Below are 13,729 nucleotides of genomic sequence, written 5' to 3'. Positions count from 1 at the left end.
CTGTAAATATGTAGTTATTTTCGTTGGAAGTAGTCTGTCAAAAATGTGCTTTGAATTTTCCATCTCTAATGGGCAGCTAGGTCATCAATGGATAGACCACTGACCCTGGAGTCAGGAAGACCTGAGTTTAAATCTGGCCTCAAACACTTCCTAGCTAAGTGACCCTGGGCAAGTCACTTAACCCTGTCTGCCTCAATTCATTTGTAAAATGAGCTGGAGTAGGAAATGGCAAATCACTCTAGTCTCTTTGCCAAGAAAACCCCAGAGTCACAAAGATTCAGACATGACTGAACGACAGCAAACTAGATAATGGCATAGCTACTTATAAAATTCAAGCCTGAAGATTAATGTCATTTGAGTTTTATGGTGGCTAATAATGAAATTTCATAGTTGGGACAGAATATTGGGTTGGTCATGGCTAGGGAGAGAGGTTTCTTTGCAGATGAAATGGAATCCTCAGCACATTCCTATGCACACCAAATGGCTAGGAGACCTTGAGTAAATTGAACGTGGGTTGTTGTTTGTCTCCACAAAACAAAGCCCTAAATCACATTTAGCATAATTTGTGGTTTTAAATTGGACTGATTTAGCAAGGAGAGTGAAATAATCTCTCATCCTGTCAAAAAAGGCGATACCTTCAGACCAGCATTTAATTGTATTGGCAGAGGGACTTTGGGAAAGCAGCAGTAATTCTGGCTGCAGTATTCTTGGTTTGTGGCTAAATCGAGATCATCATTTTCTACTGGTTTCACTAGCTTTCCTTACTGCTCTTAACACTACTAAGAGGAGTGCAGTGAAAGACACCATAGTGGTCTAAAAGACACAGAGCAAATAGTAGGAGATCTCTGGTACTGCACTTCAGAAGGCTTTGTTTTTAACCTGCGTGTCAGATAACGTCTTGTTAATAGATAAGACAGCTTGCAGCTACTCACCTGGCAAACATTTATTGAGTGCCTAATTTATACAAAGGATGCATTTAGATATTGTTTTTACTTAGCTTTGTTGTAGCGAGTATCCTTAAGTGAATGAGATTGAATCCTGTGGGCTTCTTTGTTATTTTGGCCATACCCAAAATGGCTGCTTTCTCTAGCAAAATTCTCTAGCAAAATACAAAGGCAATATAGAAAGTAAGTATCAGAAGGCACAATTTGAGATGCCTTCCAGCCCCCTAGATTTTCCATTAAAATTGACCAGTTTAGCCACCAGCTATGTCAGGAACAAAATCCAGATTTGGGCCATTGGCCTCCTGGAACACTGTCTTCTTTTTCTTTTTTTGTAGTTAATCCCACATTGATTCATGTTCTCCTGTAGTCTCTGGCGCCAAAGACAACATTCCCTTTCCTTCTACCCAACTCCCTCTCCCTCTAAAAGGAACCAGACCATGAATATGTGAGTTTTCATGAAAATGAAAATGAAAGTTATAGACTGAAGTCCTGGGGCTTGGCTTCATGCCCCAGATGCTTTACCATCTTCAGCTTTATCCCTACTGGGACCATGCCCAGTGTGGAAGGGCTGGTGAGAACTTCTCAAGAATGCCTGTTACTGTTTGCACACATACATGCATGTGCACGCACGCACACACACACACACACACACACATATACATATTTGCTATAGTGTCCAGGGAAGCACAGTCTCCTTCTCAGTTAAGGGACAGTAGTCAACCACGAAAGCCAGTTAACTTTTTTTACTTGCTACAACAGCACATGGCGATTTCACACTTTCTTGCCTCATTTATGGAGTCTTCATACATGGGAATGAGGCCAGAAATTCTTGATGTCCCTTGATTCAACCACCTGGACAGATAAGTAGTGCATTTATCCATTGGTAAGGTGGCATTGCTGGACTTGGAATCAGGAAAACCTTATTTCAAATCCTGCCTCAAACATTTAGTGAGCTGCGCACCCCTGGCAGGTCACTAGATGTGTGACTCCACAAGAGTCCCTTAGTCTTTCTGAATCGCAATTTCTGCATCTTCAAAAATCAGAATAATAATGGCAGGATTGTTCTCACAGGGTGGGCGTGAAAATTAGAGATATGTGTAAAATACTTTTCAGATCTTAAAATGTGAGCCATTATTATCTTTATTGATTTTATTGTTATTTGTAAGCATCCTTGTAACTGATTTAGGAGTTTTTTGATTTTTGTTGTTTTTTTTAATCTGTATTCAAAATATACCCTTCAGGTCCTTAGTGTTTTCCTGAGACCTTTGATCGGCACAATAGCATTCATATCGTGCTGCTGAGTTGGTTTTTCATATTTCTAGATAATAACCATGCATTGATCTGTTGCTAATCTGATGTAACCTTTTTTTGTGTGTATTGATCATAATCTTTTACCCAGGAGAAAACCAGAAAACTGGCTTGGTTGAACAGTTCATCGTTTAAGATGGAACTTAAATTGTTGTGATTCAGTGAAATGTTAAGCAGACAGCTATTCAGGTGTTAGATTGTTTAAATAGTCAGATGGGTAGGTCATTCCCCCAGGAGGGGATTTGGGCTTCTACTCTTTCTTTTCAGGGAAGCCCTTACATTTAAAAAAAAAAAAGAAAGTTCATTAAAGAAGAGATAAAAAGTGTGCTTGTACAAGGCTCCCGATTGTTCCTTCAGCTGGCTGTGTATTTCTGGCACTGCAGTATTCTCGTGATAGGTTTGTTGTTGTTGTTGGGGGGTTTTTTTTGCATTTTTCTGCATTTTTCTCTTCATCTCTTCTACGCCATCTATGTTTGTTAAGCATATTCTTGTGAGAAAGTATATTTGCACAGCACCAAAGTGGAAGATTATTTCTTGGAGGATGCAGAACCAAAAGTGATGTTAACAGACAGTTACATGTGAAAGAGATGGTCACATTGGAGTCACACCTCTCTTTCATTTAAAAAAAAATGTGTTGCTGGCGTCCTTGCCGGGAGTCAGGTTTCTGTGTTCACGCTCAGCATTTTGTTTCCACAGCTGTGCCTCCAAACGTAGCAGAACTGAAGAATCTGGAAGTGCTGAACTTTTTCAATAACCAAATTGAAGAGCTGCCCACACAGATCAGCAGCCTCCAGAAACTCAAACATCTGAACCTTGGGTGCGTACCCAGAGAAGGGAGGAAGAGCAGAGGATGCGGCCAGTGGGGGAGGAGCTGTTAAAATAGCGATGACATTCACAAGGCCTTTTGCATCTAACATTTTGAAAGTTTGGTTTTTAAGGGTTTATTACTCTGATACAGTCTTTGAAAAGGCCCACCTGGTATGCATTTCTTTGGTAGCTAATTGAGAAGTTAATTGGTGGGAGCAGTGATAGAAACATTTTGTTATATTTTTTTCCCCAATAAAATTTTGTTTCACTTAGGCATGACCAAGGTGCTTATCTACTAATGTACAATGTTACTGTACTTTGGGGTGCTTGATCAGGAGCTGTGGGGGTGGTAGTAACACAGCTGGGTTTTGTGTTGCATTTTTGAAACTAGGAAATGGTTCACTCTACACTCTTACTAAGGATCATAGGAGCCATTTTTTCATTTACTGCTTCATTAATTCTCACGACATTCCCATGAGAGAAGCTACAAAAGTGAAACGAGGATCATCCTGCACTTGAGGTTACAGAGACAGTGGTAAGGCTTAAGCTCTACAGAATTCTTGTGGATTTCACATGCTTGGAATAACCTCATGAGGTGGGGATTTTCCCTTTTTCGTAAGTGAGGAGATAAAGGCTCCATAAGTTCTGTGGTTTGCCTCTGTTACACGTCTCCAATGTGACCCAGGCCCAGTGAGGAACTGGATCCAGGTCCTATGACAGCTAGGCCGGGGGTTCTCCATGACACCACTTGGCCTCAGAAGAGAGCTTGGGTATTAAACCTTATATATTAAGCAAAACTGTTCGGTTCAAGCTATCATTCTCTGTATGGATTAGTTAAGTTGAGGGTTTCGGAAAAAAGACAATAGAAACTCTCCAGGTAAAGTATAAATTTAATATGAAGTAATAATGAAAATCATTTCATTCACTGAATTCATTGATTTTTTTTTTTAGTCTGTGGATTTGGTTGTAGGCTTTCTTTGTTTCTGAATGGAACTATAGCTGTGAAAGGAAACAAAAACCCTACAAAGTCTGCCAGCTGTCTGGAAAGGGAGCAGTGCCTAAAGGAGATATGGGATGGGCCTGCTTTTAGACCTGTTATTTTTCTTAGTTTTTGAAAAAAAAAATCTGCCATTTGTTGGGGGGTGGGGTAGGAGAAGGTGGGAGTGGTAAAGTAAGAGATAGGGAGGGAAAGTAGGCCAAAAAAGATCCAATGCAAATACTTTCTCCTTCCTCTCTTCCCCCTTCCACCCTTCCTTCTCTTCCTTCCCCCCTCCCTCCCTTCCCTCCTCTCCTTTTTTTTTTTCCTTTCTTCACTCCCTCCCACCCCACAGGTAGCTTTCTAAGAGTGTAAGTTACAGTGGAAGGAGTTTCCACACTGGGAGTTCCCTATACCAATGCCATTACAAATCTAGACCCCAAAACAGACCTCTGAGAATAGTTACAGTTCAGTGAACTCATCGAGCTGGTTTAAGAAAATCATTTTAAAAGATGTAAGGACCTTGTTTTCGTGAGCTCGGGACCAATTTTTCCACTTTTCCCCTTTATTTAGAGTGTGTTAGTTCTCTTGTTCTTTGTAACTGCTTGTGGTTTTTGCTTCTGATGTTTCATTGATTGAATAAAGGGCTCTATATGTAGTATTTTAAGGACAAGGGAGGAGTTTTTCAAGGGGGAACAAAACCGTTAAGTTGTAGAAGGGAATTAAAGACCAGTTTTAATAAGGAACGCATCTCTTCCTTTTCAAATGGCGTTAAAAGTCCTCCTGCATGAAGAGCACTGTTTCAGGTAAATTAAATGAAGGCATCCCTTATTGAGGTGAAAGGCACAGTGGAAAATGAGGCATGCATCAGAAATATATCAAGCGTATACTGTGATATAGCAAACTTGTCTTTATTCAGATAAGAACTTGAAGAACTAAAAGCACCAGCGTCTTTCATAGTATTGAACAGTGATAATTAATGTTCATGCCATTGACCTTCAAAGACCTGCAGGTCCAGATGCTGCCTACATTCTTAATTGTGAAGATAAATATAATATTGGGTCCAATTACAATTTATTTTCTTCTTCTAGTTCTTTAGAAACATAGGCTTCTTCCAGTTCTTAGAAATAAATGTAGGTTATTAGATTTGTGTTTTAATGAACCTTAAAGAACACTTGATTTCTCATGTATTCTGGATAAATAGGAGTTTATTATACAGTCATCCACATACTGAAATGCAGCTTGCCCAGAGGAGGCAAGTCCATGCATACCTAAATGAACTTTTTGCTAACTATGGTATTAAGCACTCATGGATTTTGTGCTGAGAGATGTTTGTAGGTCATTGGGAGGTGAGAAAAATCATTGCCTCCTGTCCGTTCAGCCAAGAAGGCTTCATGAGGTAGTATGATTCCCAGTAGCCATTCAGGGAATTGGAGAGCTTGCCAAATTCAGTCCCGTGTGGTACTCAAAACTTTGGGAGCACAGATGAAAACAGCATCTGTATTGGCCGAGTTTAGGGAGTCAGAGGGGGGCAGGAGGAGATAAGAGAAATAGAGTTCAATTCGACAAGCACTGTAGTAAGAGCTGGAGATACTTGGACCAAAACTGAACTTTTCCTGTCATCCAGGAGGTTGTGTTCTATTAAGTTCTGAATGATCCAGTGGAAAGAGCCCTGCAAGGGTCTGGAGCCAGATCCCACCTCTGATGCGCTCTATCTCACTGTCTTTGGTCACTTCTTTGACCTCAGTTTTCTTGTGAGTGAAATGAACAGGTTGGACAAAATGGCTTCGGAGGTCCTCTCCAGCTCTTTATCTGTCATCCCAGTATAAAGAAATACAGGATAATTTAGGGAGAGTGAGAGCAGTGACAACTCAACAGAATCAAGAAAGATTTCCTGTAAGGAAGCTAAGATTCTGGAAGGCAGAGGTCAAGAGAGAGGGCACTCCTGGCTTGGGGGTGGGGGTGGGGAGATGCACTGAACCGTGGCAAAGTCAAGAAGCAGGAGCTGGAAAGCCTGGTTTGGGGAAGACTTTGCAAAACCGTTGAGATGAAGCTAGAGTGTGTGTAAAGGGGGAATAATGTAAAATAAGTCTGGAAGGGTCATTTAGAGTGAAGGACTTTGAAGCAGAGATTAAGTCTGCGTCTCCACAAGACGCCTGAAATAAGACTGGAATCTACCTGGCGGACCCTCAAAAGTGGAAATCCTTTGTTTTGAGAAGTGGCTGAGAGTCCTCATCCTGTATTTGGGCATGGGAGTTGAATGGATTAGGGCCCATTAGCACCACAGTGCCAGTTATTGTTAGCCCCAGACTATGCAGAATACTTCATGTCCTTGTGATCACCGAGTGGCTCTGCTTTTGTGTATGTTTGAAGGTGTTTCACTCACAAACCCACCTTCCACTTGGGGCCTTTCACTACCACATTTGTTAGAGCAGGGATTTTTAGCTTTTTGGTGGGCGTGGGCCCATTTGACAGTCTGGTGGAGCCATTAGATCCATACTCAGGATAATATTTTTAAATACATAAAATGCAACACGGAAGACTACAGAGGAAACCAATTATATCGAAATGCAGTTATCAAAATATTAAAGAAACAGGCTCATAAATCCCAGGTTAAGAATATCGGTGGTAGAGGCTTATGATTGTAGAGTAACCGACTTGGGAAACTTTTTTGCGTCTGTTTCTTTTTACAAATTAAAAAAAAATTTATAGTCATCTAAAAAACTTTATTGTCTTCTGCCTGCTTAGTCACAGAAGCAGGCCCTACACTCAGTCCCTAGCTCACTTCTCCAGATACCACAGAGGACCTCTTAAGTATTTTTTCCCCATGATGTGCATAGTCATTCCATTTAGCTAGATACAGAGCTCATGCAGTGTCTTTGTTCAGTCTCTAAAATCCTTCTTTCCAGAGATTTGTCTTACAATATGGGGGCGATTTCTTCTTACCCCGTGTGACACAGTCAGCGCCCCTCCCTCTAGATTCTGCCTTCCCTTTGTGTCTTAGCAGTAACTATAATCCTCCTTCATTACCATCTTTTCTTCTTTTCTTTTTGCTCCTTTTTCTAGACCACTAGAACCCAGTCCCACACAACCAAAAACCAGATTCCTTTGGGCAAGCCATTTAACTTTTCTTGGTCCTAGTTTCTTCATCTGCAAAACGAGGTATTTGGACTAGGTGGCATTTTTGATTTGACCTGCAATCAAGCCCTAGAATGTTGCTACATTCTTTGTCAAGCAGACAAAGAGTGGCTGTCATTGCTTTCCTTGGGCCACCAGGTCCATGATCAGATTTGACATCCTTGGCTCTGAGCCGGTTCTTACCCGGGTCTAAATTTCCTTAAGCCAGTGTAATTCTTTCGCCTGCCTTAGCAGAGGACATCCTGCTTAGCTGACGATCCCATCTGAAGCTTATCCAGGCTGCAACTGGGACTGGTGGAGGCATTCTCTGTGACCGCTTTGGCTCTCTCTTCTCTTCACAGTACAGCTCAAGCATTTGGTTAAGCAGCAACCATCCATCTGCAAGACAGGCTGCTAGGCTTCCTAGCCGCCCGCCTTCGAAGTTGTGCCTCTGTGGGTCCTGGACCTGTTCCTTTGGCCGGCCCTGCTTGTGGGCCTCCCACGTACACAGGCGTCAGCACCAACTGTATTAATAACAGGAGTGACTGTTATCCCTTCAAATGGTGGACTTCAGAGTTCTGCTTTTTAGAAGAGGTTGCTTTTGAACCTAAAAACAAAAACCAAAAAACCCCCCCCAAAACCCCTCAAACCAAAAGCAGACAAAAAACCTAAACTAAATAGAACCTGCAATTTAGGTCAAATGTCAGCAGGTGGCAGCGGTGCCTCAGTCATGTTGTTTTCTTAATTATGAAACAGGTGCTTTCCCTGAGATTCAGATGGGACCTAATACCTACAGCCCCATTGAGCCAACCCCCTAGATTTATATCCATGGATTTTTTTTCACTCCTCCTTTGATATTTCAACAGATTTATGATCTTTACAGTGTGGGTGCCCCTTTCATCGCTGCGGATGGCTACTCATACATACCTTGTCGTCCTGGGAGACTCTTTTCTATATTCCTTCTTCTTTTAGTGCAGCTGGTATATTGGGAGCCTTCATCTTGATGTCCTGACATTACATGTTACTAGTGGAATGCGCCAACCATCCATTGGTTATCCCTTACAGTACAAGGCTGGTCCTCATCCTTTCCTGTTTGTGCATTTCTCTAATTCTATTCTTTATACCATTTCTCCTGCATACGACTACTTTGTAATCTGTGGCAGCATACTTATGCCCACCATGTACCTGTCCATGGTCCTTTCAGTGATCTGCAGACTCTGCTGTTCCAACACTGGGAGGCATTGAGAACAACCAGAAGAAAACCGATGTGAGAAAGAGAGGTTTCAGGGAAAAACTTAGTGCCATTAAAAAATACTCTGCAATTTCCTCAAGGAATTTCAGCCAACTTTGTTCCTCCTACTCAGTTCTCTAATAGTTAGCACTTCAGACTTTGAGTTACTCTACTTATAAAAATATAACGCTTTATTACGATAGTTGACCTTTTTTGTTTCAGAGTTTCCAAGTTTAGAGTTACATTTTAAATAAATAAATATCTGAGATATTATATTCAGTACCTTTCTCACTAATCTCTAACATGTCCTTTACCAAATAATCCTAAACTCCTTGTGCTGGAATTGAACATTTTATCTTCAGTCTTCCGCTCATCTCATTGCCAACTCAGCGTGGCTTTGGTTATTGTGGATGCTGGCTATCTCCTTTGCGTGTCAGCCACGCTTTATTTCCTTGGTTGAGACTCTTGAAGCTAAGAGAAAGAATGATTTTCTTTTGTATTTCTAACACTTAGGATACTTGTTCCATTTTCCCACGTGAAATAGTTAGGGAGCTGTATGTCTTGGCAAGCTTCAAACCTCCTTTGGCTTTCTTCTTTGCGTTAGAAGTTGGTAACTTTCTACTTTATTTTGCTTTATTTCCTATTCTTGAATCACCTTTTAAAAATAGCTTTTGAATGGGTGTAACTTGGCTTTCATACATCATGAGAAAATAGATTATAATGGAAATTACCTTTCATATCACATTCACTATCAGCTTCAAATATTGATCTGTAAACTTGTTTTTTTAAATGAACTTTTCAATTTATCTGCATAGCAAAGGTTCTTAAGCTTTTTTTGTGGCAGTCTAGTGAAGCCTATAGACCCTTTCTCAGAGTAATGTTTGTAACCTACATTCATAATAGAAAGAAATGTCCAATTTCATTTAGAAGTTAGTGGAAATAAAGATGTAATCTTTTTCACATTCGTGTTCACAGACCCCTCCTGAAGTCTTGGAAATTTATATTTATAAAAAAAACTTAAACTTTTAGGGGAGAAAAGGAAGGACAAGTGATTGAAGTAGTCAGTGATTGAAGTAGTCAGTGTGAGCACTAGCCTTGGCTATGCCTGTCTCCAGTTGTCTGGTTTGGGAGGTGGTGATGGGATTATGTTGAGCATCAGAAATCCTGAATTTGAATGTGGACTCTGCTGTACTTGTACAACATTGGACAAGTCTACTTCTGTAGGCTTCAGTTTCCCCATCTGAAAATTAAGCGACAAGACTATATCTCTGAAGATTGCATTCAACAGAGCACTACTCATCAAATGGACCAGCTTTCTTCTTTTTTTAAATTGTTTTATTTTTTCAATTAACAACAGTCTTCTTTTTCTCCTTTCCACCACCCCACCTCCCCATTTGAGAAATCAAGAAGCCCCTATTACGGACACGTACAGTCAAACAAAACAAATTCCTGAATTGGTGTCCAAATTATATTTGTTTCAGTGTGCTTCCTGAGTCCAGGAGGTGGATAGCATGTTTCATCATTAGTCCTCTGGAATCATCTGGGGTTGTGGTTTGTCATTCTGTTGATCAGAGTTCTTAAGTCTTTAAAAGGTTTTGTCTTTACATTATTGTTATAATTATATAAACTTCTCCTGCTTCTCCTCACCTCTCTCTCTGCATCAGTTCATACAGGTTTCTGAGAAGCCATCTCCATTATTATTTACAGCAGAATTGTATTCTGTCACCTTTATGTACTATAACTTGTTCAGTGAGTCTCCAATTAGTGCGCACCCCTACATTCTCAATTCTTTGCTCTGTTTCATGGAAGATCCATTTTTTTCTCCCATACGGTTATTCTCAGTTTTGCTGGTTAAATTATTTTTGAGCCAAGCATATAACCTTTGACCAGGAAGCTCTGAATTTTGATTATAGTGTTCCTGAGAATTTTCGTATTGGAGTTTCTTTCAGGTCACTGGTAAATTCTTTCTATTTTCACTTCAGTCTGTGATTCTAAAAGATCTGGGAAATTTTATTTTCTGATTTATTGAAAATTGATGTCTAAGCCAAAATTGACGTCTAAGCACCTTTTTTTGGTCATGGTAGTCCATTGATTCTTAAATTATCTCACTTCAATCTCTTTTTCAGGACAGTTCTTGCTAATGAGATAGCTTATATTTTCTTTATTTTTTTCTTCTGTTTTTTTTTTACTATAATATTTCTTGTATCATTATCATCTCTTTGATACATTTTAATTTTCAGTAAATTTGTGGCTTGGGTAAGATTTTGTACCTCTTGTACCATGCTATTAATTTCCTTTCCAATTCTTTCTTCCACAGCTTTCGTTTCTTTTCCATTTTTTTCTGCAGTGCTGTCATTTCATTTGCAAAAACATTTTAAACTCTTTAAAACTCTTGCTGAGTTTATTTCTTCCAGAAATTCTAGTTGATCTTGTTTCTAAGCTATGTTTTTCTTTCGGACTTTGCTTTTGGAAATTTTGGAGTCATTTTCTTCTTCTGGGTCTGTGTCTTGAGCATCTGTCACTATGATGGTTTCTTTATGTTTGGATTCTTTTTCCATTTGTTCATTTTTCCAACCTGCTTCCTGACAGCTGCCTTTATGTTAGGGCCAGTCTCTGCGTGTTTTCAGAGGGAATGTCTGGGATGGTCTTGTTGCTGCTTTCTTGAGGATATTGAGTTTTACATTACTCCAGGATCTCAGGGGCAGATCAAGCTTGTGACCTGCAAACCGTCAGTGTTCTCTAAGTGGTCTGATCCAGTGAAAAGTCTGATGTCTGTTCTCCTGGTCTGAGCTCTGCAAATTCCTAACCTAGGCTTGCATCTGAGCAGCACACCTGAGGATTTGTTCCCATTTGAGTTCCAGTAGACTGCTCCTGGACTCAACCACTCTCAGTCAACTGGAAAGTTCTTCTGGTTCAAAGTGACGGAATTACAGGTCCCCTTTGGCCTGGCATTCATGCCCTGGAAATTCTAAAGTAGGCTTCAGACTGGGATAGGGTTGGAAATGAGACCCTGCTTTGCTCCTGGGGCCCACAATCCCTCCTCACCTTGGAATTCCACCTTTAGACTCAGTCTACCTTGGATCTAAGATCCAAAATTGGGTAATGGGCCATAAAGCAACCAGTTGACAGTTATTCTTGCGCCTTGAATGTGTTTAGGTCCCCATTTTCTGGGCTTGGGACCTTTTCTTGCCTTGGGGCATAGCCTGCTCCTTGGCTAGATGACACCACAGGACCATTCATGATAATACTCCATTCCCAGACCTCTTTTTCTGTTTACCTCTGCCAACCTAGACAGGAAAAATAATTTTTTTTCCTTGTTCTTGGCTTTCCTGATCAGGACTTGTTCTGGTATATTTTCTAGATCTTTTTGGAGGAGATGTGAGATAGAGTCTAGCTATACTTCTTTTGATATCTTGGCTTCTGCTCAAACATGACCTCAGGTTTCTTAATATAGATTATTTAATTAAAATAACTAAGAAAGTGATCTTAGGATTACAGGGTGCTTCCAGGCTATACTTATGTAAGTATATATGGCTTATGGAATAGAGTAAGGAGAGAATATGATTATGACTGATATTCATAATAGCGTTGAGATCTTAGAGTGGAAAGAGCACTGACTTTTGAGCCAGAAATCCTGACTCATTATTACTACCTTTTTCGCGTTGGGCTAGTCATTTCCTCTCCACCCCCATCCCTATCCCCACCCTCAGTTTCTTGACTTTGGATTAGATGGACTTTGAGATGCAATTTTTTGTTTGGTCACCTGTGATATAGGTGTAGAATACATACCAGTATAGGAGCAGTTGTCTAATGGAATATGTTACATTTCTGAGATTTCTATATCTATATTGCCTAAACACTTGCTGCTTTTTCTTTTTTTTTTTTTTTTAAGTATGAACAGGCTAAATACTTTGCCCCGAGGATTTGGCTCTTTACCAGCCCTGGAGGTCCTTGACTTGACTTATAACAACTTGAATGAAAATTCTCTTCCTGGAAACTTCTTCTACCTTAGTAAGAAACTTTTAATTCTATAAATCTTTTTTAAAAGGCGCTTTGCGTTCTGAAAGTGAAATTTATTTGATAGAGCCCAAACTCCGAGAGAAATTATTGGGTATATATTTTTTTCTTCCCAGGGTCCTTTTGAATATTCTTTCATAGCTCAGCAGTATGCATATTTGATCTATAGTTACCTGACACTGTTGGGCCAAAGTGGACTTGCTTGGTAATGGCATATTAACTTTCCGTTATGGAATATTTTCCTGAGTATGATCAAATCACATATTTAGCTAGAAAGGGTGAAGAATTTGACTTTCATCTTAGGGAGTATATAACAAAGGACTCTCACCATCCTCTTGCTAATAACTCCTTTATGGGATCTGCCACAGAAGAACATTCTAAACTATTATGAATATAAATTTTTCTAATGAACTCTTTAAGGCATTAAACATTTCCCATCCAGGATTATTGTTTTAAACACTTGGGAAAGACTCTTTTTGAGTCTGGCGATTTTGTATAAAAGCATGTTTGACGATCTGATGGCACCAAGATCCTATCAGAGGGTCATGCGGCTAACATTTCTTCTGAGGAGGCAGAATACAATGGCCACAGTTCACCAAACCTGAGAAAATGCAGCCTAGTCTTAATTAAGAACTGAATTTAGTGATTGGCCTGGATCTATTGCTGTTGGGAATTGAGGCTTCGAGTTAATGTCATATTATGTTTAGCTATGAGTTGGCTTGCTTGAGCTACAGCTTAAATAGATTAATCTTCACAGCACATAAGAGACAACCTGGGTTCAAGACCTACCTCTGACACATCCTGACTCAGACTAGTCACTTCCCCTCTCAGTGCCCTAGGCCATTCTGAGATTTGAAGTTACCAAGCTACTGAGGAGTTGGTCAGCATTTGTGGAGGGATTTTCCATACCAGGCAGTCCCCACATGTGAATCCAGATCTTCAGCCACTCCTACTGCCACCAAAAAAAAAAAAAAGACTGCCATATTAAAGTACGAGCTAGATTGAACACAAAGTAGTCTTTCACCCTTTTTTTTTTATGATTTATACTACATTTAAGGATTTTGTATTCTTATGGTTATATTGTATCTAAAAATGCTTATTGTACAGTATTGTTAAAAAAAAAACTTTTGTTCATTTAGATAGATTCTGGATAAATAATAGTTTCTTGTATTTCATCCTTCCTGTTATTTTATTGTCTCTTCTGTCCTCTTTTTCCCCCCTTCTTGAAGCAGTGCATAATAATAATAGTAATTAGTCTGTGTGGAAATAAGGCCACAAAATTATAACCTTCATCATTAGTGAGGTGAACTGTTCTCATGGCCATGTTTA

The 13,729-nt window shown here is 39.9% G+C and overlaps 1 protein-coding gene across 2 annotated transcripts in view; it reads left to right on the top strand.

Moving 5' to 3' along the window:
* Window positions 1–13,729, top strand: part of RSU1 (Ras suppressor protein 1) — a 229,495-nt gene that overhangs the window by 47,683 nt on the left and 168,083 nt on the right. For both annotated transcript variants that reach the window (XM_078151921.1, XM_020966872.2), the window contains exons 4-5: window positions 2,949–3,069; window positions 12,276–12,394. In XM_078151921.1, the coding sequence (XP_078008047.1) occupies window positions 2,949–3,069; window positions 12,276–12,394 (240 nt within the window). The remainder of the gene's footprint in view (window positions 1–2,948; window positions 3,070–12,275; window positions 12,395–13,729) is intronic.

This window comes from Phascolarctos cinereus, unplaced genomic scaffold, assembly GCF_003287225.1.
Source record: "Phascolarctos cinereus isolate Bilbo 61053 unplaced genomic scaffold, phaCin_HiC Scaffold_1;HRSCAF=81, whole genome shotgun sequence".
Taxonomy (NCBI): domain Eukaryota; kingdom Metazoa; phylum Chordata; class Mammalia; order Diprotodontia; family Phascolarctidae; genus Phascolarctos; species Phascolarctos cinereus.
This window is presented reverse-complemented; position numbering and strand designations above follow the sequence as displayed.